The sequence below is a fragment of the Phaethon lepturus genome, unplaced genomic scaffold (genome assembly GCF_000687285.1).
Source record: "Phaethon lepturus isolate BGI_N335 unplaced genomic scaffold, ASM68728v1 scaffold12422, whole genome shotgun sequence".
Lineage (NCBI taxonomy): Eukaryota > Metazoa > Chordata > Aves > Phaethontiformes > Phaethontidae > Phaethon > Phaethon lepturus.
Window position 1 is genome coordinate 100,199 of NW_010522635.1, and position 26,015 is coordinate 126,213.

General features: G+C 47.2%; 1 protein-coding gene across 1 annotated transcript in view; it reads left to right on the top strand.

Annotated features, from left to right (window-relative positions):
* Positions 1–23,106, top strand: part of COL5A1 (collagen, type V, alpha 1) — a gene marked incomplete at its 5' end in the record, with an annotated part of 119,246 nt that extends 96,140 nt beyond the window's left edge. Inside the window, 27 exons of the mRNA XM_010281872.1 lie at positions 68–157; positions 250–303; positions 920–1,027; positions 2,762–2,869; positions 3,491–3,544; positions 4,165–4,218; positions 4,427–4,534; positions 4,630–4,683; positions 4,772–4,879; positions 5,016–5,069; positions 5,455–5,562; positions 6,657–6,710; positions 7,079–7,132; positions 7,598–7,651; positions 8,085–8,138; positions 8,882–8,989; positions 9,437–9,490; positions 9,589–9,642; positions 10,353–10,460; positions 10,947–11,000; positions 11,697–11,732; positions 12,500–12,553; positions 12,927–13,185; positions 13,607–13,719; positions 15,966–16,034; positions 19,858–20,091; positions 22,884–23,106. Coding sequence (XP_010280174.1) covers positions 68–157; positions 250–303; positions 920–1,027; positions 2,762–2,869; positions 3,491–3,544; positions 4,165–4,218; positions 4,427–4,534; positions 4,630–4,683; positions 4,772–4,879; positions 5,016–5,069; positions 5,455–5,562; positions 6,657–6,710; positions 7,079–7,132; positions 7,598–7,651; positions 8,085–8,138; positions 8,882–8,989; positions 9,437–9,490; positions 9,589–9,642; positions 10,353–10,460; positions 10,947–11,000; positions 11,697–11,732; positions 12,500–12,553; positions 12,927–13,185; positions 13,607–13,719; positions 15,966–16,034; positions 19,858–20,091; positions 22,884–23,030 — 2,406 coding nt within the window. The remainder of the gene's footprint in view (positions 1–67; positions 158–249; positions 304–919; positions 1,028–2,761; positions 2,870–3,490; positions 3,545–4,164; positions 4,219–4,426; positions 4,535–4,629; positions 4,684–4,771; positions 4,880–5,015; positions 5,070–5,454; positions 5,563–6,656; positions 6,711–7,078; positions 7,133–7,597; positions 7,652–8,084; positions 8,139–8,881; positions 8,990–9,436; positions 9,491–9,588; positions 9,643–10,352; positions 10,461–10,946; positions 11,001–11,696; positions 11,733–12,499; positions 12,554–12,926; positions 13,186–13,606; positions 13,720–15,965; positions 16,035–19,857; positions 20,092–22,883) is intronic.
* Positions 23,107–26,015: the final 2,909 nt, after the last annotated feature.

A 26,015-nucleotide genomic window follows, 5' to 3' on the forward strand; every position in this document is an offset into this window, starting at 1 on the left:
CCCAGAGGGAGGAGCTGGGTTTCTACGGAGTCTGCAGATCCTCAGCTATTTATCACTGTCGTTGCAGGGAGACCCTGGTCCTGCCGGCCTCCCAGGGAAGGATGGTCCCCCGGGCTTGCGAGGCTTCCCCGGAGAGAGAGGTCTTCCTGGCCCCATTGTGAGTAGAGGCTGCCCAGTCCTTCCAGCGGGAAGGATGCCCAGGCAATGCAGCACTCAGCTCCCAAAATGACTTTGTTTTCCTCCCTCCAGGGTGCTCCAGGGCTGAAAGGCAACGAAGGTCCCCCAGGCCCTCCAGGTCCAGCAGTGAGTATCCTTGCCCTTACAGGCACCACCTAATGCATTTACAAGCTTGGCAAGCCAAAACGGAGGGTTAGTCACAGCTCGGTGCTTTATCCGTTATTCCCTTTGCACTAACGACTTGCTGGATATTGCTTTATTTTACAAGACACGCATGTAATAGCTCAGTCATTTTGTGGTGTCAGCTGTGAAGGTACGTGACAAGCTGAGGGAACAGGGATGATTCAGGATAGCGAGAATTTTGCTCCTAAGTCACCAGCTTTCTCTCTGAAGTCATCCCCACCTGAGATATGTGCTCAGTGCAGCCCTCCTGGAAGAAAATATGCATCATCCAACTATCTCTGCTGCATTGGCCATGATGTGGCTCATTCTCTTGTTCCAAGCTGATAATGTGCGCCCAGGAACTGGGCTCCCTGCACCAACCCAGCCCTTCCAGGGATTTTAATTAAAAAAAGATCTGCAGGACCCCTTGGGCTGATGGTACCAAGTTGTCACATGGCAGTCACCCCATCAAATGTTCTCACTTATGATGCATTTGCAGCACCCTACTGCTCAATTTCTTTCTGTCTGTATATAGATAAAGCTTGATACTCCAGTTAATGCTTCCTTCTTCTCTGAACAGGGCTCTCCCGGTGAGCGCGGTCCTGCGGGATCAGCTGGCCCGATAGGCTTGCCAGGGAGACCTGGCCCCCAGGGACCTCCAGGACCCGCAGGTGAAAAGGGAGCCCCAGTAAGTACCAGTATAAAGATTAACAGCTGTGGGTTAAATAGATGTGTGTAGTAGGAAGTTAAGTGTGGAGACATTCCCTGGGTAGATGTATAAAAGACTTAAAAAAAAAAAAAAAAAAAAAAAAAAAGAGGAATTCAATTAGAAAGGAATTTTCTCATCATGGGTGCATCAAACCACTGAATGCTAGCTGCTCAACTACCCTGTTTGCAACACCCGTGCAATCAAAAATGGATGTGATCACAGGGACCAAAATGCCTTCAGGCAACAAGAAGGGGTGAGGACTGAACGGGTAAAGTGACAGCCTGCATGACCTCCTAGTGACAAACAACCAAAGGACAGGCCTCTGGGCAGAGAAATGAGCCACCCTTGTCGCGCTTACAAGGATGCAACAGCAGCAGGGATTTCCCACTGAGCCCAAATCAGTCCTTACTCATGCTCTGCCCCAGCCAAGGAGCAGCACAGGAAAGTGCTGCGGCGGGTTTGGGTCCGCTTCCCGGGGGACTGGGTGCTGCCGCAGCATCAGTGTTCCCAGGCATCCCGCCGGCACCCGAGCAGAGCGCGGCTGAGTCCTGCCATATGGTCCCTCTCCTGAGCGTTCGCCAGCCAGCCCGCGCAAACTCTCACGTCTTTCACGCCCCAGGCACGCGTGTGAAATGTCACGTGCAGGCAGGAGAGAGTGGGCTGGGATGACTGTTTCTGTCCTCGAAGAGCACAGCACAGCACCGTGACAGTCCCAAGGACGAAGGCTGTGCCTCTAATTCATGCCCAAATGGTTTTGTGGGGACTTTTGGGTTGCTCGCCTCAAACTTATGCTCAGCTTCAGACCCAGCAAAATGAGCAAATGCTGGCATTGGTGATTTCAGACTCCACGAGGACACTTTCAGTGATTGATTGTTGTTATCAGAAGTGTTTATCAGCTGCTGTATTCCACATTTGCTGGCTTATTAGAAACTCCAGCAGCTAGTCCAGAGGCAAGAATTTCCTGGTGAATCAGCTTTATGAACATCTGTCCCGCCAAGTACCTATATGATGTATCAGTGGATAAATGAATAGGCAATTTATGTGGCATCTAATTATTCAGAAGAGAGCACCTAGAATTCAGATGCAATTAAATGATGTACAAGGAAACTGAAAAATATTCACTGTTCAGTTCCCATAAACAAACAAATTCGACTGAAGGCTCTTCAGGTCTGAGCAATACGAATAGATGTTGAAGCAGGAAGCCAGCAGAGATTGCTTTATTCACTTCAGGTGTTTTCCTTTGTCCAGAAGCTCAGGAGGGAGCTCAGGACCTCCTGAGAAACCCCCATTGTTGGGGAGCAGCCAGGGCGGGAGCAGGCAGTGAGTGCTGGGGCAGCCAGGATCAGAATCAGTAAAAACTGGCTTGTGGGAATAAAAATTAGTTGCGGTCTTGTTTGTCATCCAGAGAGAGATGGCAGAGGGTTCAGATTACATCTGATTATACCGCTGTAGCAGTGAAATTGCAACTGTGATCTGGATATTCACTGTTTAGATTTGTTTGTTCTTCCTTTATTTCTCGAGAGAGAAATTTTGTCTTGTTTCAGACAGTGAGCACAGAGAGCCTGATGAAATATCAGCTGGAAACCGGTTTTGCTATACATGCCCATGTAGTCAGGGGTCATTAGCAGCTGAATAAAACGTTAATGGGATGTAATGGGTTGGTTGGAGGGTGGAGGTGAGCTCGATGTGACCTGCTGTTTGTTCCACTTCCAGGGCGAGAAGGGTCCTCAAGGACCGGCTGGCCGGGATGGCATCCAGGGCCCAGTGGGACTACCAGGTCCAGCAGGTCCCGTCGGCCCTCCCGGAGAGGATGGAGACAAGGTGGGAGCAGCTCCCTGCTGTGCAGGGTCACTCTGAGAAGGAGCTGGGCAACGTGCCCCATTGCCACCATGCTGCTTCCACTGCATCGGGTTGCATGTGCTGCTGGTCGTAACACAAGGATATTTTACGGCACTTGCAATCCCATGAGATCAGCAGTGTCCGGTCTGGGGAGCAGCAGGCAAACTGGGCTGTGTGTGCTCTGCCAGCCAAACCGCTTGCTGAAATCCAGTTAGCCTCCCCCGAAGCCTGTAGCAGGTGGCCTGCCCACAAGTGCCTGGCCTTTCCAAATTAATTACCTTTCCCCACTCTCTCATTAAGCCCCTCTGGACCAGAGGATTCCTAGAAAACATTAGCTGGGATGAATCACTCATTGCTGCTAACAAGGTCTGCAAAATGATGTTTCTTGCATCGCATGGCAGCTAAGGGAAGTTTTAGGATGTAAAAGGTTTTGATTACACCTGGACTGGCCAAATCACTGGCCTTTTTCAGAACGTTCTGGGATATTTCTGTGTAAATTGGCATCTTTGGGACGAGGATGTAGATACGTAGGACTATTGCTTGAACGTTGAGGTATGGAAGTGGTCGCCAAGTGAACTAACTGTGCCCCTTTCTACCTGGCAGGGCGAGATCGGGGAGCCTGGCCAGAAGGGCAGCAAGGGTGACAAAGGGGAGCAGGTAAGTGGGGTGGACGCTGGCATAGCTGCTTCCCTGAAGGAATGTGGTTATGTTGTGTGACTTGCTGGAAACAGAAAACAATAACATTTTAATTTCTTTCTATCACGGCTTCATCTTCTCCTTTGCTTCATCAAATACCCACGTGATGTAAAAAAGAGTGAGTGCCTGAAGTGTGAGCCTCCAGCTCCCAGGAACACACTGCGATGTTTCCATGTCACCCATGTACTGTGTAAATATCTGTGAAATATTAGCAGCCCTTGTCATTAAAGTTGGATGTTCAGCTGTAGTTGCTTTTCTAGTTGCTTGCAGCACAGTAAAGCACCCTTTATGTGCTGCTCAGAGCCCGAGGAAAATAAAAGATACATAAGCACCTAGATAGGATCGAGTGGTGTGATATTGCTTTGCTGGAGCAAAAATGCATTTAGATGTGTTTGCTGTGCCATTGGCACTAGGGTGGAAGAATGCTGGTGTGTCTGGGGAGACTTGACCCTGTCCTCCCTCTCTATTTTGGGAGTTAATGCATGTTTAATGGAGGCTGTGTTGAAGGGCATCACCTTTTCCCCGAGACCTTTTTTACTTCATGCTCCTAACACTGATGTTGTACTTCTCTTTTGTGACAGGGTCCACCAGGTCCTACTGGCCCACAGGGTCCAATTGGTCAGCCTGGCCCAGCTGTGAGTATTGTCCCCTGTTAGCAGAAATCCCCTTTCTTACCCTAAAATCTCCCGGGAAGCCCTGCAAGAATTGGCAGTTTCTGCCTGGCGCTGCTGGTGCCCAACACATGAGAAGGGCATTGCCCCTGGCTGCAGCAGGAGGTGGTGGGGATGGGGCTTCACATCTACCTCTATCTTTGCTAAGCTGCGTTAGACTCTTTCCTCATAGGGTGCCGATGGAGAGCCAGGTCCCAGAGGACAGCAAGGCCTCTTTGGTCAGAAAGGTGATGAAGGACCCCGAGGTTTCCCTGGTCCCCCTGGCCCAGTGGGCTTGCAGGTAATTTGCAGCATCAAGGGAGGGCTTAGGGCAATGAGTGCTAGGGTTCCACCTGAGATGTTCACAGCTAAAACTCTTCCCCCTCACCTCCACAGGGCTTGCCTGGGCCACCTGGTGAGAAGGGAGAAACAGGTGATGTTGGGCAAATGGTAAGATGCTTTCATACTTCTTTTTTCATCACTGACATAGACATTGCTCCAAGAAACATGTCATAAATTTGTTTCCCCTTTCTCTCAGGGTCCGCCCGGCCCACCTGGACCCAGAGGTCCATCTGGACCACCAGGAGCAGATGGTCCACAGGGTCCTCCTGGGGGAATAGGAAATCCTGGTGCAGTAGGAGAGAAGGTAAAGCATCCAGACAAACCTAACTGAAGCCCGCAGGAGTTTGCTACAACACTTGTGCAGGGGCTTTGCTACGTCAGCAAAAAACTCGGCACCCTGCAGAAATGTAAGTGTGCTCATTCTCTTTTCCACTCTGCAGGGTGAACCTGGTGAATCTGGTGAGCCTGGTCTTCCCGGCGAGGTTGGCCTCCCGGTAAGTACGCTACAGGGTGGCTCTTGCTCTCGTGGAGAAGAGCTTTTCTTCAGTGGTGGCCCCTGAGGAGCTGGTAAGGGGTGCCAGAGAGGCATGGATGTGGATGGGGCTGCAGGGACAGAACCAGGTGTGTCCTTGATTTGGGTATCAGGCAACACATCGCCATGTTACTGGCTATTTGTAGTGTAATGTTTAGTCACTGAATATGGGCTACCCACAACTGAACAACATGAACACCGTTTAATCTTTGTGGGAAGGGACTGCTAAATAACGTCCTTGTATTTTGAGATACAAGTAGAGCTTCTTTCTCAGAATTGATTAAAGGATAATTAGAGATTGGTAAGTTGTTTTCCTGGATAACAGAAACACCCTTTTTCCTTTACAGGGTCCTAAAGGTGAAAGAGGTGAAAAGGGTGAAGCAGGTCCCTCTGGTGCTGCTGGTCCACCTGGCCCTAAAGGTCCACCAGGCGACGATGGTCCCAAAGGCAGCCCTGTAAGTACCCCCTCTTGTCCAAGCAGTGCTTCCTTGTCTTGCCCAGCAGAGATTTTTGCATGAAAAGATGTTTTCTAGAGATTTTTGTGGAAATTTGAAATAGTTTACCAGCCAGCGAATTGCTCCTCTAATGATGTGTGATACTAGTCCCCTTCCTTTAGGGTGCTAATGAGGGGAAGACTCAGTTGTGCCATATCTTCCAGCAATACTTGAATTATTAGTCCTTTTTGCAGGCTATCAGAAAACTCACCCTTATGGAGAGGGCCTGCAGTAGGTTTACTTTGCACTGGAGCTTACGCGTTGCCAAGGTCCTCTGCAGCAGAGCAAAGCTTCCAAAATAATGTAGAGGAGATTTATGTGAATTTGGGAGTTGAACCTCTAGGGTCAGATCCCCGCTGATACTAATTGCTGTAGCTCTACTGAAGCTAGTAGAGCTATATTGATTTATACCAGATGACAATGGTACAGTATTTATCTTGCTGGCTTCTTTGATGCTTGCTGGCTGAAGAAATTTATTATGCGATAAGCAAAGATGGCATGAAACAGCGGAGGAGGCAAGGGAGTTAGTCATCTCTCTTAACAGATGGGTTTTGAGGATATCGCATTATTGGTTGAAGCCTATTGTTTGAACGCTGGTCTCAGAATCATTTGAAGTGCACAATAGACATTGTACAGAGAAGAATGGTGAAGTGTTTTAGTCATTAAACGCTTTGAGAGGATCTTCATGTGAAAAATGTTACACATCATGTAGTAAGCAAAAGCAAAATCTTCTAATCTACACTTTCCCCAAAGGTGTGAGGATTTTGCTGTCACTTGTCCAATGTATTTATGAAAAAGTAGATGAAAGTCCCAGTGTTGACACTGGAGTTTTCTGTAGTCTGGATGCAGAGCTGAACTGGTGGCTGTGGCAGGGTGAAATTATTGGAGATGCAAAGATGGGATGTGATCTGGGATTGTGTTTGAGGCTAGGAAATTGGGGTTTTGCTCCATAGGGTGACTCCCTATGCTGTCACTGGGGTAGCAGGCACTAGTGCTCTGCAAATCTCCAGATGCAATACCTCTGACTTGGGAATATCCTTCTTCTCTCTTTGCAGGGTCCGGTTGGTTTCCCTGGTGACCCTGGTCCTCCTGGAGAACCTGGTCCGGCCGTAAGTGTTTGTCTCACAGAAGGGCAGTTAGGTTCCTCCTCTTGATTTAGTGAAATACGACCGTGTGCTGTTCATTCACCAGCAGCTCCTCGGTCATGGGCTCTTCCTTTACTTGGGAAAGAGTAGGAAGTCCCACCATGACTGTTTGTCTGACCGTCCTACAACCTTTGGGGCAGCAGCTATACGAATGTTGCTATCCACAGTGTGTGACACAGGAAGTTTGCTGTTGCCAGTGTTCCCAATAGGAGATGGGAAGAGATGTACCTTATGGCATGAAGACCAGCTGAAACTATACCTGCTGCTGCTAATATTCTGCTCAACTCTGTATCCTAAATACACCTGCTTGTTCCTTTCTTCTTCCTTTTTAGGGTCAAGATGGTCCCCCTGGTGACAAAGGGGATGATGGTGAACCTGGACAGACTGTGAGTAACTGGATAGATGAGATCTATTCCCCATTGGGGGGAATTCCCCACCAGGTGTCTGTGTGCAGGATCAAGGACTTTTAACACAGAAGGACATGCAGCATCTAACTCCACCAGCTTCTGCTGTGCTGGTCCCTTGATGCCTGTCCAGTCCTCTGTGCGTCAGCCTGGCTGCTGCCATCCATCCAGGCTGCTTAGAAATACATCCTGAAAGCAAAAATTAACTTATGGAAAAACAAAATCTAAGTTTCGTTTTAACTCTGCTGTGCCTTATGGTATTTCATGGTGGGAAGGGATAAAACAAGATACCACCTGCACCCCCGAGGAGGTGTTGGGAGTTGTACTGGCCGCCCACACCTCAGCTTACCACAAACTCTAGATCTTGACTTGAGTTTTACACGCTTGCTCCTCCCTCCTACATCTCGAGGTGCAGTTATGGCTTGTTCTCCTCCCCTCTCCATCTAGGGTTCCCCTGGTCCCACGGGAGAGCCAGGCCCCTCCGGACCCCCGGGGAAAAGGGTAAGCTGATTGTCTAAGAGTCTTTTTCCAAATATATTTGTATTGACTTTTTGAAACTAATGTCATTACTAGGTCTACAGTAAATGCCAGGCAGTAGTGTGTAAAATAAATAAGAATTTTTTAAAAAACTTTGATGTGCCATCCTCAGCCATTGGAAATTGATGGGAAATTGTCAACTGAATCCCACGGGGGGGTTTGAGATTTTAACTCCCAAAAGAAAATACAAGCATGAGGTGCTCCTGCTCTTCCTGCCTTGCTGGCAGAGCCCAGGGATTCATTTAGCAAGAAGCTAATTTAAAAAGCTTTTCAGAGATATTTGTCTCAATTTTGTCTTCTTCCCTGGGGCTGTTAGCATCATTTTGCTAATTCCAATAGATGACTTCAGATCAGTGTGATCTAATTGTGTTTCGCATCCATTTTGTGCTTTCTCTAGGGCCCTCCTGGTCCAGCTGGTCCTGAAGGAAGGCAAGGGGAGAAAGGAGCCAAGGTAAGACCTGAATGGGATTTCATTTTTACCATGTCTTTCTGTGCTAAAAGGATCACCCTCTGACAACGTTGGTGTTTGAAAGACAGTGATTTGATTTTGTTGTGAGTTACAACAAATTAGCCTGAATTTGGGGCCATTGGCCTCAAATATAAGCTTATGTTTCATCTTTTAACAAACCCTGTGGAGATAATTAGAGCTTGGTAAGGTCCTGGGAATGTTTTTGTTGCTTTGAAATGACCAAGTGCCATGTTTGGCAATTTAATATGTTGTGAATAATGCAGCATACACAGCCCCATGTCCTTTCACAGGGCAAACAAAGTATTATTGGACCATGATTGTTTTGGTAGGAGTGGTGAGGAAATGTAGAGTCGGATTGCAAATTATAGATCCATTTGTTGTGGCAGCCACAGGAGCGCTGATGGGGAAGGATGTCCTCTGCTAGCTCACCTCCCAGGACCAAACCCAAGAAAGGTTCCGTTCTCTCTCCAGAGAGCTTGGAGCCAAAGGGTCGTTCCTGCTGGAAATCGGCAGAAATAAGTAAGGCTGAAAAGTGAAGGAGTCTGGAGACTTGTCCTCAGCACATAAAGGATAGGGAGCAGTAGGAAAATCAATGAACGGAAGGTTTTACATGCTTTGCATGGAATTGCATTCACTCTGTGACCTCCTGGCGGCAGCCACAGCATATTTGAGAAGATCGTTTGATGCCCCAATGCCAATTAAACCGTGCTGCCTCTTGCATCTAGGGTGAAGCTGGTTTGGAAGGACCTCCTGGGAAGACTGGCCCAATTGGTCCTCAAGGTGCTCCAGGGAAGCCCGGCCCCGATGGCCTTCGAGGGATTCCTGGTCCAGTCGTGCGTATTCCCAAACAGAGCAAAGTCTGAGAAAGCTTCTGGACAGTGTTGTTCTTGGTGCTTTACTGTAACCCATCTGCCTTGGAAGATGTCTTTCTCCCACTGTAATGTTCTGTCTATGCTTAAATATCTGACAGCAGATAAAACCTATTTAGTGGAAATAATATAACAGTGGATATCGTCTCCCAGCATGTTTTATTTGAGTCTTGGGTCTGCTTGCCCACTCTCCATGGGTGAGAGTTTCCATGACCTCCAAAGTCCCTTCTCCAGTAGAGATTTGAGAATGAAAGGAACATAAATCCATTTGTCTTTATGATCTGTGAGAAACCAAGGCAGATGTTCCCTGGCCCAGGGACCAGATGAGGACAGGTGAATAATCAAAATAAGCCCAGCTGGGAGCACTGCTGTCATGAATGATTGTTTTGAGGGAATTGCACTGTTTTACAGGGTGAACAAGGTCTTCCGGGATCCCCTGGCCCAGATGGTCCTCCAGGCCCAATGGTATGTCCAGACCATCAAATTCCATGAGTTTTTTAAATGGGTGAATGCATTTTACATTAATTCAATTTCTCTTTCGTTTTCCCCTCTGTCTCCCACAGGGCCCACCGGGTTTGCCTGGTCTTAAAGGAGACTCTGGCCCTAAAGGGGAGAAGGTGAGAACGCTGCCCCTGATCTCACTGCATGACCTGATGTCCATGTCTGCGTGTGGGGAAAAAAAGTCGTTGTAGAGGGGTCCTGCAGCTGGCAGGATGAGGCTGAGGAGTGCCACCAGCGCTGTGTGCTCTCTTTCATACTCTAGAAGCATTGGACATATCTTTAAAGGAGAGATGGAGTGTGCCCCAAGGGATGAACAGGGTTGTGCTGTGGGTGAGCTTGTGCCACTGCCTGTCTGGATCCAAGACTAGGTTTCCCATCCCCATATCACCAGCAGTGAGGGCAACAAGGTGACCCAGAGGATCTGAATCTCTGCATTCCCCTACAATGGCCCTTGCAGTCCGTGGCAGCTCTAGTTGTCGGGGCTGCCTGAACACAGGTGCTTTAGCAGAGGCCGTAGGGAGGTGCAGACACTTGGCTTGCTTTAGGGCAGGATTCTCAGTCTTGTAGACCCTTCTGTAACGTATGATAGCACCCAAAATGAGCAGGTGCTCCAGTGCAGCAGTTCTGCCTCTATATTTGTAGCATTTTCTGTTGCAAAAAGCTAGTGTGCTTCTCTGCTCTGCCTCTTCCAGGTGTCAGGGATACCTGTAAACTCCTATGACCTTAGATATTTGGGTTTGTGTCTAGAAATGTCTTTGCTGGGTAGCTTTGGCATTTGGTTACCTCCGGCGAGAGATCATAATTAATATCTGCTGTTTTCCCCTAGGGTCACCCAGGTTTAATTGGTCTTATTGGACCGCCGGGAGAGCAGGGAGAAAAGGGTGACAGAGGTCTCCCAGGCCCCCAGGGCTCAGCAGGACCCAAAGGAGAGCAGGTAAATATTCCATAAGACCTTCATGGAATGTGCTTTTGAGCTGTGGTGTTTGCTGCCCTTGAGCAGGTACGGCATAGCAGAGATGGTCAACCTCGGCAGGAGACTCGTGCTAACTTTTGAGGAATATTTTCTACATTAATGTGGTTTATGCAACATGTGAAATGTAGAGATGCTTCAAAATGACCCATTTTAGTGGAAAGCAGATTCTCAAGGGTTGTATGAAAAGAGTTGATAGACTTGGAAGGATGGTTACATTAAATATGCATCTAGAGGACTGATTTTTAAAACTGTGTGCCTAATTGAGGTATGAGATTCCCTGGTCATGCTCTTGTCTGGATCTTGCACATGCTTAAAAACCAGTTAAAGCTCCAGATTTGAATGGAGTCCTCCAAAACTGGGTGGTCATCTGTAAGCAGATGTTAGTTGTGTAGTTATAGGCCAACATTGCTGCATGCAAATCAATGTTGTTCTGCATTTATTTTTCAGGGTATCACAGGTCCTTCTGGACCAATCGGACCTCCAGGGCCACCAGGATTACCGGTATGTGACAAGTGATTATCTTTGAATTCCTCAGGAGCTGCAGAGTCCTTCTGGAGTCACCTTAGTGCTCCCAGATATACCCAGCACAGTCCCTCTGGCCTGAGCTTGTATGAGGATGCTGATGGGAATGGGTTTGCACAGCTGAGCTCACTAAAAGCATTTGAATGTGTTACAGATGTACTGGGAGGTGACGTGTGAGCTGAGAGATAGGCACAGGGGACACGGCGTGATCGAGGCAGGGAATTTAGCCCCCCCTGTTTCTCTTCCCCTTTCTTTTGGTTTATCTACAATCACATGGTGATTTTTTTGTACTTTCTGCTATTTGCATTTTTTTTTTCACTGGATGCTCAAAAGGCTGCAGCCTCCACCCATGGGCAACCAGCATTTGCTGTTGCTGGGTGTCCTCAGCATAGAGCCAGGATCAGTCCCAGGTTACCATAATCACACAGCAGCTTTTCCAGTCCCCATCCGGGCAGGAATGTGGAGCGCTGACACAGATTGGTCTGACACAAATGCTTTTTGTATGTTGGCAAAGAAAAGCAACATCGAACTCAAGTGGATGTGAAAGGTGGAAACAGAAAGGAAGTGAATTAAAAACTCCACCTTGTATAACACTACTCTGTCTGTCTCTGAGGAGAGACTGCCTTCTCTGCTAGGAAACGTACTGACTCCTTTCTGTATTTTCTCTCTATGCAGGGTCCGCCTGGTCCCAAAGGTGCTAAAGGATCATCAGTGAGTATAGACATTGTTAAACACAGAGGTTGAGGAGCTTTTATTAAGTGCATAAATTGCTGCAATTCCTCCACATCAGTGGCACTAAGGCAATTAGCCAACGATGACTATAGCAAGTGCAGCCTTTTTGGGCTGTCTAAGCCCAGAAATTATAATTGGGAAAGGTTTCTGTTGCACACACTGTACTTCACTGAACATCAGCGCAGCAAAGATCATAAGGAGGAATCCAGTGCATAGTCCTCAGGAGAAAACCTACTGCTGTAAAGCGAGGGTATTAAAAATAGACTGTGAAGCGGGAGGTGGCAAGCTGAAAAGCGAAGAACTCTGTGAGAAATGCAACACTGAAGCAAGCTTCATGTTACAGATCTCCTGTGTGGCCTGCTAAAAATTCCGCTTGGGCAACATCCTAAAGTCTTGTTTCAGTGCAGAATATATTTTATTTGATTTATAAAATCGTTGAATTGATTTGGAGAATTAACATTTTCACGCATGGGAAGATCCTTCCTTTTCTGTAGGAAGCCTAAGCAAAATTTGAGTGTTTAACCCCAAGTGTTTGATCTTTTTTTCTTACATAAACATCAAAAATAACCAAAATAAACATTTTCTTGGGGGGGTGCAAGAGGACTCCTCTCGTGTGCCTGAAGGGACAGGAAGAAAGTTTTTGCCACAAGAGACTATTAAAAGAAATAATGTTTGGGATGAGATATAAGTGGCAAGTGCTTCTTTTTGAGTTAGTCATATGTTTTTTCCCTTCTTTTTCCACTCAGGGTCCAACAGGTCCAAAGGGTGAATCAGGTCTTCCTGGGCCCCCAGGGCCTCCTGTAAGTAGAACCTTTTACATGAAGTGTGAAATGGGGTTCAGATTTAATGGGTGTTGTAATGGTAGGAAGTAGAAGATTTCTGGACAAAGATTCAGCATATCAGGAGTCCTAGCGATGGATTGGCCTCTCTTAGAGATGCTGAGGAGGAAATCAGGGTGTGAAGGGAGAAGTTACTAATGGGAAGATGACAAGAGAAGATGGAGCCAGTGTTCGAGCCTGGTGGTTTTTGTCAGTATGATCACGGGTGTTTTCCATCTCTAGAGTCAGCTTATGATGCTGCTTTTCAGCACTGGTGGCTGCTTTGGCCATCTCTTCTGTCTTTTCCCCACTGCCAATGCAATGAGAAGTTGTATCTTCTTTCCCCACAAATCAGGGTCCTCCTGGGGAAGTTATCCAGCCATTGCCTATCCAGTCTTCCAAGAGGACCAGGAGAAACATTGATGCCAGCCAGCTGGTGGACGATGGAAATACCGACAACTACATGGACTATGCGGATGGCATGGAGGAAATTTTCGGCTCGCTGAATTCCTTGAAACTGGAAATAGAACAAATGAAGCATCCATTGGGCACTCAACATAACCCAGCACGTACCTGCAAGGATCTGCAGCTCTGTCACCCCGATTTCCCAGATGGTGTGTCCCAGAGGGGGGTGCGGGGAGAACACTGTGGGTTTCCCAGCTCCACACAGTGAATACAAGCAAGTGCAGGAAGAGAAGTAATCTGGGGAGTCCCTGGCCCTGGTGGCCTATGAGGAATGTGACTGACAAAGATGGAATATGTAGAGAAGAGTTGGACTAGATGATTGCTGTAGGTCCCTTCCAGCCAAAAACTTCTATTCTAAGAATGGCAATATATGATGAAAAAAAGCCCTTCCTGTAAGGTGCCACAGTATTACGTGGAATCAGAACATAACCAGTTTTCCAAAAAACTCATAAAAATAGTAGCCTATGACAGAGATGAAACATCCCTGGTAAGATGGTTGCTGAAGTGCCCAGTGTCCTTCCTTCACAGTGCTGATTCTTTCTTCCCTTCTCTTCCCTCTTGTGCTTCCAGGTGAATACTGGGTTGATCCTAACCAAGGATGTTCCAGGGACTCTTTCAAAGTTTACTGTAATTTCACAGCTGGTGGAGAGACTTGCATCTTCCCTGATAAGAAATCTGAAGGAGTAAGTCCACACAACTGGGTTTTTTTTACCCTTTCCATCATGGTGATAAGAGATTGTTTCCTAATGTGAATATTCATAGACAATTTCAGGAGAATTGAACAAGATCAAGTAAGGATTGAAGATCCAGAACATTTCTTTGTTACACAACATTGGCTTCTAAAATAATAAGGAATACGTTTACAAAAATAATTTCTTTGAGTAAGTCAGATTTAAACTATGATTTGGGACAAGTCTTTGATGATTTCCCAGGCATAATAAATGCTAAAACCTTAATTATTTTACTTTGCTTTACAAAGACAGAAGTGCATGTTGGTACAGGAACTGCGGCTCCCCATGAGCTTCATTTAACTCATTCCTTGTCTTCCCTTCTGCAGCCAGGCTGCCGCTCCACTGTCTGCGTGCATAAGCACCACTGATTCCTCTACCCTTACTGTGTCTTCAGGCACAGCAGATAAATGTTTATCTCCTGTCATTTTTTCCTGGTGTTTCTTGTGGGTATTTTGTTTCATAAATGATTGCAACTAGCCTCAGCGCTCTTCCTGGCACCAGTGCACAAGGTTGATCAAGTTATTTGTCTAATGATGTGCTTACCTCAGCCGTACTTGTAATTTTTCTCCTGTATCCATGCACTCTGTTTTCTGGAGCTGCTCTCCCTGATGCCTGGGAACCAACTCTTGCACTGGCCAAGCAGAAAGTCTTGCAAAGTGACCCAGGGGAGCTCTCTGAGTGTCATGGTTGTGCTCCAGCTGTGTTAAGCTGCAGACAAAGCTGTTCACTCAGGTGGAAGCCATTTGCTTGCTGAATTTCATCCACCAGAAATATGTGCCAGCCCAGGACAAATAACATGCAACCTAAATCTTGAGTTTTTGTTAGGGCTGTTTAAATAGGAGATGCATTCTCCTTTGTGTTAACTTGCCATGGCTCTTCTCAAAATGTTGACCGCTAAAACAGTGGAGTCTGCCCATGGTCTTACAGCTGCTCGGCATCCTGCCACACTGACTCTGCGAGTGGCTCTTTGGCCCCATCTCATCCACTGTGGAGCTGCTCTTCTGCCCATAGGTTGTGATGCTCCTCAAATGCAAATTGTGCTACACTTCTGCAATACTGCCATAAATGAGAAAACGCTTCAGCCTGTTTTTCTTCCATGTAGAAGAATGAAAACAGCTACCGGATGAGCATTAAGTATTGGCTGAGTGGTTTTACGATAAGCCACAGCAGAGTTAAAGCCATATTCCCTTTCAGTCCATCCTTAACGCAGCAGAAACACACAGACATGCTTTTATGGTTCACATACTGGAAAGGAAAGGACAATCCCAAGACACCTGCATGTAGCTTGGCCATTGTTTTTGGAGAATTTTACAGCAGAAGCAAGGGAGCTTGTGGGAGGGTAAGGGAGCAGATGGTAGCCACTCTCCTTTCCTGTGCTCTGACTCAAAAAACATGATTCGGCTGCTTAGACGGGGCTCTGACAGCTCGTTTCTTGTCAAGGTCCCTCCCTGAATCGCTCCAGATAGTTGGAGCTCCATCATGTGTGATGGTCCAGCACCGACTGCGGAGGATGTGCTGCCCGTGATGCACCTTATTGCTGCACAAACGCAGGAGGCAGACAGAGGCTTCTCCTTAATCACACTCTGCTTTTCCCAGCCCCGCAGCATCTGGATTTGACATTAGAGTGGCAGCAGCCTTCTCGCCTACCAGCATTGCTTTTCCACCCCAGCCCTCCCATGAAGATCAGTGGAGCTTTTACCATTGCTATTTCTTTTTTTCCCCCCTCTATCTTTCCTTTTATCTCCCCTGCCGATAGACTGCGCTGCTGGTTTTGCAGCCAAAGGACCTAGGAGGCAGGGATCATTAGCCCTTAGCAAAGGAGGCCGGTGCCAAGGCAGCGCCGGGCACGCGGGGCAGCACCACGCCGTCCCGTTCTGCTTGCGAGGCTGCTGGCACCTTAGGGCTCTGCCGACTGGTCTCTTTACTGGTATATAAAGATTAAGAAAACATTTTAAAGGAAGTTGGACAGTTTCAATAAGACATGCAGACTTTGCTTGTGGAACTGAATTTAACTTTTTTTATTTCTTTTTTTTTTTTCTTCTTTTTCTCTTTCCTCCTTGCCGTCCACAAACTAGGCTAGAATTACTTCTTGGCCAAAGGAAAACCCAGGCTCCTGGTTCAGTGAATTCAAGCGCGGTAAACTGGTAAGATGCATCTTGGTGCTTTCTGTTTTCTTTAACCCATGTCATATTTTACAGAGTAAAATGGCTCGTTGGCCCAAAGAACAGCCTTCCACATGGTATAGTCAGTACAAGCGGGGGTCTTTGGTAAGTGGCTAACCTTGGCCCTCTAGTCTGAATCAGAGCACGTCATCTGCTTTGGTATGGCCAGACCTGTTGCACTCTGCATGCTGGACTAATAACCATCACAAGTCGCAGTAAAAACATTTAAGGTGGAATACTGAAAAAGAAACAAAATCCAGTGGGGACACTTCTTTCCAGTCTGCTTGACTGGAAACCTATGAGCGGGTGACGGGCTTTCCCTTGTGCTAAAAGGGGACACGCTGATGTGTGTCTGGGGAGCTGGAGCTGTTTGAGGTCTGTCTCCGCAGAGCGCTGCAGGAGGGCTGCGTCCTGCGAGGAAGGCTGTTGCTCCCTCCTCAGCAGTTCCCTTTACGGCAAGGGCAAACTGGGTGTCCCCGTGCACGCTGTCCCCAGCAGTCTAGCCTTATCCCGAGAGCTAAGAGACGCCTAACGTGATGCTTCAGCCTGGAGCTGGGCACGGTGCTGGCGCAGCCGGTGCTCGCTGGTACCCAGGCTGAGGTGCTGAATCTGCACATCTCTGGGCTGGGGCAGGTTTTCCCCAAAGGATGGATTTCGTCTCCCACACTGGAGATGAGCCACATCAGGGGCTCCCATGCCACTCACGGAGCTTGGGAGACATGAAGTCATTGGTTTAAAGGAAGATTTCAAGTGTGTTTGTCGAGGCTGGTGGACAGGAATTTGACTTAGTCACAATTAAGGATTTTTTCAAGAGAGAAGAACTGTCGTAAGGTCAAACAACGTTTGATGCCAGCAAGCAAGACAGCAACACGTAAAACAGAGAAAAAGCTCTGGTATTTTGTCCCGTAACATTCACGTTGTGGATAGATCGCTCCTGTGGAGCCCAAGCCCTGGTCAGGGATGTCAGAGCAGCAGCCGATTTGTGTAAGCCAGGTCTCCTTCAGCAACAGAAATCTCCCGCATGTGTATCAATTCTTGTAGGACTAGCAGGATGCAGATGATAAGCTCAGTCAAATCAGGAGAATAAGGGAAGAAGGAAATTCAGTGGATAAAACCGACCTGCCACTGAAAGCAAGAGATGCTCTGACGTACCGCGCTGTGCAGCCATCCTCTCCCCAGGGCAGAGGTTTCTTGCAATGCCCCAAACTTCCACCTTAAAAGGCAAACAGCAAAGAAAATCACCGCGTTGTTTTCCTAAAGCCGCATTTCATCGCCACTAAACACATTTTGCTCTGATTCTGCCCACAAGAAGGATATGGCTTCTGCAGCTTTCCTGCGTTATTGAATAAGGCGGCAAAGCCAAGGCTTCAGCCTCATAGCTCCTTGGAGGGCAACTACTCATAGCTTAATTACAGAGCACTTAATCAGTTAATATTAGGAGTACCTCCATTTCTCCATCTTCTCTGCTTTTTTTTTTTTCCTCTCTCCAGTCCATTTATCAGCTACGTTAGAGGCTGAATTTCCAACCTAGAGCTTTGGGCCCATTTTTTTTAAATTGGAATTTCAGTGCTACTTGAAGCCCTTTGTTCCATCTTTCTGTGTTGCTATTTTCTTGCTTTTTTACCTGTCCTGCATTTTCTGTTTGGGAAGAAGCCACCAGCACGTAGAAGACCTGCCTAAGCAAACTATAAAACTGTCAAACACACAAGCCATAAAAGTAAAGTTTGGTTTGGGTTTTTTTGTTTGGGTTTCTTGTTGTTTTTAAAGTACCTCTCATTTTGCCCCAGTCGGTACTTGGAATTATGAGGCTGGTAAATTGGGGAGGCATTTGCGTGATCCAAGATCAGTTGAGATCTGTGCGTAGATGGGCAGGATGAACGAGTTTGTGTTCCCCTCTGGGTACAGCATTGCTCCTGTTACTCCATGGAGAAGGTCCCTGGTGTCTTTCCACGCAGCCCGGGCACAGTCTCTTGTGGGGGCTGAGCCCATGGGGATCCCCGAAGCCGAGGGGAAGATTTCTGCCTGGCTGCTCCGCACTGCCGAGAGCGCAGGCTGCTGATGTGGGGGGCTCTGTATGAATCTCGGTGCTTGCGCGAGAGGCACAACTGTGAAGATGCTTGCCTTTCTTCTGGGGATATCTAAAGAAAGAACAACATAGTAAATGTGAAATAAACCAAGATGGTTTCTTTGTGATGCTTCCACATTGTCATTAATCAATGGCAAAGAGTACTTGGAGCCAATTTCTTACCATTTCGCATCATGCAGCCAAACTGCATATAGAGGGATAAGAAGGGTTGCAGATGTTTTCTTTCTGGACTCTGCTTTCCTTCTGTGTGTTACACACAATTCCCAGTAGCTCTAACAAGGCCTGCCACCCATCCTGTCCTGTTATCCTTCATAGCCATATGGCATCTGCCACGGGCAAATACTATCACAGAGGAAACAGGAAAGGATTGATTTTTTTGCAAAACCATGTTCCCATGAGCAAGCCTCATGCACACAGACAGTTCCCACTGGCTCCAGTTGCAAAGCTGGGACAGGTATTCATGCAATCAGCAGAGGCAGAACGGCAACTGAGACCCCATAACAAGCCGTCAAGCTCCCAAAGCAAGCACTGATTTGAAATAAGAACAGATAAGAGAAGTGGATCCTGCAGATCAGTAGTGCCGGTTGTCATTGGGTGCGTGTTAAGTAGTTGGCATTTTGCGTCCCCTTCCTTCCACGTCCTGGTGGTTTTCTGGTAGCTCTCCTCCTGGCATGCGTGGCTTTCTCATGGTCAGTCATATTTAACTCTCAGGACGACAGTGCAACAGTATCCTGACAAGCGGTTGGTATATTTATTTATTTTTATTTTTACTCCTGGTTTTATTGTCCAGTTATGAATTTCTTCTACTGTTTGCAGCTTGCACCGATGTTTCATGGTACCTCGAAGAACACTACGCTGTTTGTGTACATCTGTTTTTCTCCTGGTCATTTCTAAAGACACCCACTGTCCATAGAGGACAGTAACGAACCGCAGCTCCGGTAGCTTGGCCATGACTGGAGATGCCACCTGAAGTACAGTTAGTTTATACATACAGACTAGCTGTCCTGCTGTGGGTTTGCTTCCTTGGTGGGGTACGAGAGAAAGTCCCAGAAGGTCCTGAATCCCATAGGTGCTGGAAGTGCGTTTCAGTAAACTGTGTTTGCAGAAATATATTTCTAGACACCATTCTCCAAGGCAGAAAAGGAGCCTTGATGTGCAGAATGGGGCAAATCCCTGTGCCAGTGCAGCTCTGTGTTTCGTGACATGTCCTAAGGGCAGTAAATGCATTTTCCCTTTAGCTGAGTGTAGCCTTGCTGACCAGGGCACCACGGAGTCCTTATCAGCAGGAAGCAGAATAAGTGCAGAGACTGCTTAAATGCCAGTGTTGGTGCCCAGGAAAGGTGAATGGGAAATACCCCAGTGTGTGCAGAACAAAATAACTACAGTAGTCAGAAAATCATGTCAAATAGGACAGAAAAATAAAGCCCTAAACCCTCACAGAAATCTACTTTCACTCCTCTTCCAAAGCTGGAGAAGTATGCTTACTGTTGGCTTAAACTTAAGACATATATCCCCAGATTTGCTTAGCACTGCACCTTTTTGCAACCAGGGCTGAAATCCTCCTTCCTCCCTCCTCCTACCCTGCATTAGACTTATTTTTTTAGCTCACAACCGGCAAGAGAAATAAACTGTGCTCAGTAGCTGTGCCCTGGCCGCAGGAGGACTAGAGCAGCCCCGTGCCCATAGCATGGCAGGAGCAGTGTCTGCGCCCCGGTGGGGTGGTGAGACTGAGCCCCATGCGCAGGGTAATAAAGGCGGGTGAGACTGGTGGTCCTCGAAGCCCCCCAAATGTGTTGCATTGCCCCTCACTGCCCAGCATTTCCCCTTCTCCGCTTCTCATAGCTCTCCTATGTGGATTCGGACGGGAACCCCATTGGCGTGGTGCAGATGACTTTCCTCCGGCTCCTGAGCGCTTCGGCCCACCAGAACATCACCTACAACTGCTACCAGTCCGTAGCCTGGCACGACGCCACCACCGACAGCTACGACAAGGCCATCCGCTTCCTGGGCTCCAACGACGAGGAGATGTCCTACGACAACAACCCCTACATCCGAGCCACCCTCGATGGCTGCGCGGTACGTGAGCGGAGCTGGTCTTGGCCAGTCCCAGCAAAAGGGGTCAGTGCTGGAGGTGTCTGTCCCCCTTCCCTGGTTGACCAGCACAGTCTGCCTCGGAGCGAATCGCCTCCAAATTTCCTGTGCCCACTGATGTAGTTGCTTTGGGGATTGTCTCCAGCATGGGAAGCGTTGAGCTTGCTCTTCTCTATGCTGGGAACACAGGATTCCACTCAAGGTCAGGAGAAACTGCAGCACCTCTAGAAAGCAGATTAATTTGGTTTGTTGCTGGCTCTGCATAAAGGAAGGGACCTGCCTAAAACCACTGGTTGCTTTTAAACATTCCCCCTTGCCTTTGCTCTTACTCCGTTTACTCACCTGGGGAGACACAGGCGATGACACTCAGTTACGTACGAATTTTGCAGGCTTTGGTAATAATTTTTTAAAATAGTAATAATTTTTTAAAATTCTTTCAGGAAATCTTGGAGGTGAGGTGTTAAGGGTTTGGCATTGGGTTGGTTGGGGTTTTTTTGCAGCACGCTGCTGTGTGCAGCCCCAGGAGGGCTCTGGGCATGGGGGTGCCTCGCTGCATCGCCCCAAGGCTGGCTGCAGTGCCCAGCCCTAGCCCGGCGTCCCCAGAGCTGCCGCAGGAGCCCCGGCACAGTGCTTTGGTTTCCTCTGTGCTTGCAAGCCCCTGCTCCTCATGGGAGCTGCCTCTGCCCTCGGGAAAGGGCAAACCAAAGCAAGGGCCGAGTCTGTATAGCGAGACAACTAGTCATGGCCATGGGATGCAGGAGACAGGTTTGCATCCCTGCTTGCATTTCAGATGTGACTTTTAGCATCTTTCTCTCTAGCTCTGTTCCCCGTGACTTTTTTGCCCAGAGTGCAGAAGCAGGCGTTACGCTGCACCCCTCCCTCCCCCCCACAGCCCATGCTGCTCTTCACCTTCACTTTGGCCATGAACAACAGCCAGTGTTTCCAAAGGAGTCCAGCATCCTCCCTCTGCCGCCTCCTCTTGGGTGCTGAGCTCTGAAAAATCTGTCCTCAGGAGCTAAAAATTTGGCAAAGCAGGTGCTGCTGCATTTATTTTGAGACCCAGCTTGCTGGTGCAAAAGCAGGCGTAATTCTCACTCTCTGCAACTGCAGTGCTTGAAGCCCACAGGACAGAAAGATTGAGATGTTTGACAGAAAAAGCCCTCCACATAATTTGAGATGAGCGTGGTTCTGTTCTGGCACACGCACATCTTCTACTGTGTGAGCAATGAGGAAAATCAGATTAGAATCCCTTCTTTTAACACGCTTGCAGAGAGGGAAAGGGCATCTATCCTGCTTCTGGAAATACTCAGAAGCCACGTGGGGAAGTTTATCCTCAAGTACTTCTTATCTCCTGCAAATGCAGTGTGTCTTCGGTAAAAAGCGTTTTCCCCTCCCTTTCCCATCTTAAGACTCAGGGATGCTGCAGGATGGCCCATCGCACATTTTAAGGCAGGTGTCCCTTTGAAAACCCTTTTGGTTTAAGTGATTTGGCTCAGGTGCCGCACCTTCCTCTCCCTCACGAAGGGGTATTTGCATGGGAAGAGGACTGTAGCTCCTTCAAGTGTATTTGCGTGGTTGCTTCTCGCAGGCGGCTGTTAGCAGTGCGGCAAATAAGTAACCGTGGCAAGAACTAAAGCAGTGGGAGCACCAGGAGAGGCTGAACGTGCCCTGGTGTGATGGTGGGGCACAAAGATGTCGTCTCCTGGCTCAGAGCTTTGGCCATCACTTCTGAACTGAGCTGCCCCAGTTCTTCCTCTCTGCTAAAGACGTTCCTGCAGACTGTAAAAAGGAGGTGGAATGTGCCAAGGGAGCTTATTGCAGCCTTGCAGAAAGAGGCTCTGCATCTCCTGTCTCCCTGTACCGTCTCCGGTACCCTGGTAGCGCATCCTTCCTGAACCACAAGCAGGATATTTAAGATTGAGCCCTACCACGTTGAAAAATGAGGTTGGGCTACCTGGCACGGTGTTTGTCACAGAGGTCCTGGTAGGACCCGCGCTCTGGCCGTGATTGAGGCTACTGCAGCCAGCGCAGGAGGGTTCTCCAGGGCTAATGTTCAGGCCATTATGTGAACGTGTTTTTCCTGATCTTACAGCCCTTTCTCAGTAGCTGTGATACAGCCTATTTTACCAAGAGACACACAAATCAGAGGGTAAGGTAGAACCAAAAGCTGCTTCATAAATTCACTTGTTTGTACAGCTTTGTATGCCCTCAGGTGTACTTCTGCTCCTCTAATAATTATTTATATTTTAGAAATAACTGTATAGCTACCAGGCACAATAAAAAGACAACATCACCTTGTGAATTCCATCAAACTTTAAATGTGATCTTTTCGGTAGCACTTGGATAATAGTCAAACTAATATATTCAATCGCTCACATTTGCTCAACCCATGCGTGTCCTTGAGGAGGCAAAAGAACAATACCACAGCCACAACAATTTTACCGGGCTCCTGTTCCAGCTCGGAGATGTGCTAACAGCAGAGTTGTGCCTTTTGATCTGCATGGCAGCAGCTGCTTCTGCTCCAAAGTCTGGGCTCAGGACAGGCATCTCCCAGGGGTTTGCTTGGTGGACACCATCCCACTTGAGGGTATGTCTGATAAATCTGCAGGGCAAATGTGTGTTTGGGTGCTGGGTGCCTCTAATTCAGCTCAGGAAGGGCCTGGGCAAGTTTGCCACTGTATTCCCAGCTGACTGGTGAATGCTCGTTCATGATAACTTGCTGTTGTTGGGTTGGAGGCATTATCAGAGCTCCTCTCTCTCCCTCTTCTCCCCATCAGGCAAAGAAGGGCTACCAGAAGACTATCCTGGAAATCAACACGCCTAAAGTAGAGCAAGTACCTATAGTCGACATCATGTTCAATGACTTCGGAGAAGCATCACAGAAATTTGGATTCGAGGTGGGACCAGCTTGCTTCATGGGCTAAGAGCCACCTGAAAACTAGTCTCCAAATGAGCAACCTCGTAACCTCATTGCGCCATTTAATTAATTAAAAAAAAAAAAAAGAAAAAAGAAAAAAAGAATTCCTTGTCACATGCACGTTCTGAAACTGGACAGCGATGGGTTATTTTTTTCCGTTTTGTTTTGTTCCTCGTTTTGCCCGAGTTCCTCTGTGCCACCGCACCCACACATACCGAACCACCGACCAAGACGACCATTCCCACGATAGACGCAGAATCGCATGACCAACTGCCGCACGCGTGGCCCGCAGACCTGTCCCCACGCCTCCGCCACCGCTGCTCCCACTGCTGCTGCTCCACAGCCGCCGAGCAGACCCCACCGCCATCAAAGACTTCTTCCTGCAACGAAGAGATACCGAGCGCTTGTCTATACATTAGTGTGTGTGTGTTTGTTTCTAAGGGAAAATGGAAAAAACTTGAAACTCCTGTGTTCAGCTTGACGTTGAAGTCCCGGCAGTCCTGGCTCCGATCTAAACCTCGCCGAAGCTCAGCGGAGGCATTTCGTTGCCTTCCACGAGATTTGGATCGGCTCTGGCAAGCAGACGTCATGGCCATTTCCAGCATTTTTAATATCTCCATTGAGTCACGTAATTCTACATTTTACAAAATTTAACCCCATGAATTTGATAGCTAAAAGTCACACTGGGCATCTCTTTCCCATGTATTAAAGGTGCTTATATTTTTGTATGTTTGTAAGTAAATATTTGTATTGTATATTATTTTAAATGTTTAAATGTTTCTGGCTTCAAAACATGCATGTGACCCTGTCTGTATTAGAACCACCACCCTTCCCACCACCACCCCAGCCAAGCATCCGCCTGGGAATGAAGATGGCCAGCTCGCGTCCCACGGCTCACGCCTCTTCCCAACCCCAAGCCTGGATCTGGAGAGGCTCGGGGTTACGCCCAGGCACGAGTCTGCAGGATGAGGGCCCAATGAGTGGCAAACCAGCCCCCTGAGCCACAGGTGCCTTTTTGGAATGATTTGCTTCAAAATAAGGAAATTAAAGCCACTTCTAAGAAGATTTCTACAAACCCTGATCTAAAAGCAGGATCTGCTTTGAGTCTCTGCCCTTTTATACACTTGCTTACCTTAACATATGTGTTTTAAATTAATTCTTCTTTTTCCTGCAGCATTCTTTTAAAATAATAACAATTTAAAAAAAAACAAAAAAATCCATTCCCAGCGGCAGATTGCAGTGGCAGGGGGAAAACATTTGTCCTCTCTGAATATAAAGTGTAAAAAAAGAGGGAAAAAAAAAAAAGGTGCTTTTCATTTTTACGTCTCTCTGTGGTGCTATCTATTTGAATAACTTTAATACAACACTGGTGATACCCTGCCACTGGCCAATCTCCCACCAGCCTTTGCATTTTAGCCACTTTCAATACAGACTGCAGGCTTTTGCTGCAGTCTTTGATTATAAATGCATGCCACCTTCATATTTGTAATGTAGAAGACCCGCTCCTTCCTTAATTGTATTGCGGTAGCTTATACGGTCCATGTAGAAAAAAAGTATTAAATGTGCTTACATCTTTTTTCTTTTTTTTTTTTTGGTGGTGTTTTTTTTTTTCCTTTCCAAGAATATTCATGTGTTTTACATGGTGGTAACCATACCAGATTGTATTCAGTCGCTGAATGTTTGTGGTGCTAATTTCTGTATTTGTTGGCTGTCCTGACGCTGACGCTGCGCAGGTGCCTGCCCGCCGCGTGCTCCCGGGAGTCTGCAGTTTTCCTGGTCTTCCCATGGTGGCTCTGCCAGGATGGCTTTCCTTTCCATGCAGCGTTTTCAGCTTGCAACCTGCTGACACCGTCGTCTTTTTTCTGTTTGTTTGTTTGTTTTCTCCCTGGCCGTTTTCCTTGTTTAGATCTCTCAGCTGGAAAATAGATGTTGCAGGGTGTTTGTTTTTTTTTTTAATTATTATTTGGCCTGGAGTATTACAGCGACGCTTGAGCCAAGGGGGGGGTGTGTCTTTCATCATAAAGGAAAAGACATCACATTTACTGTGAAGAAAAGCCTATATATGATGTCTTTTCGCTCCCTCTTTCCTAAGCAGAGAGCAGCAGCATCCGAGGAAGCGAGGTGAAGCTGTGCTGGAGGGAGCGGCGATGCCGCACGGTGCTTTTTGGTCTGGGAGAGCCATGTCCATCTGTCTCCCTTCTGTCGTGTTCTCTCATATTTCTTTTTTTCCCCACTTAGAGGGGAAGGAAAAAAAAAAAAGAAAAAGGTGCTACCCTAAAAACTGCAGACTCCGGCAGCAAAGCAGTGAAAAGGAGTATATAATTATATATAGGAGAATTTAGCTTCTCGGTCACCTTGGCAAGAGCCTCGTCCAGGAACAGTGGGAAGGTCAGAAAAGGTTGCACATTCCTCTCTGCAACAGATAAGCCATATATTGATGTATGTACACACGTGTGCGTCTGTCTAGGTCATGTGATTCTGTTAAAAATTTTCATCAAGGGAGCTTCTTTCTTTTATTTTTCCTTTTACTTCTTTGCTTTAAGAAAAAAAAAAATTTCCTCTGTTGAATTCCACAGTGTTGTAATTGTACTGAGCTCCAAACTGTTCCAATTTCCCCAGACCACTTAGCTACGGTATATTGCAATAAAATTACTACTTGTATTTGCAGACATTCTTTTTGTGTAATTTTATTTCCCTCCTCCCTTAATATATATGACTTGAACAAATGTTGATATGAAAAATAAAACCTATGGAAAAAAATTTTAGTACATAGGCCCTTTTTAAAATATAGTGTCAAATGGCATATTGTACATTTCTTCAAAGTCCAATAAACATGTCATAAAATTTAAGTGTAATGCCCATAAGAGCTATTTTTAAATATTTTAAACCTGTGTAATAAAGGAATTAAATGTAATAGATTTTTTTCAATAAATCAAGTTTACTGTTTCCACCTAAACCAACGTGATGTGAATGTCTTCTTGAAGTTGATTGC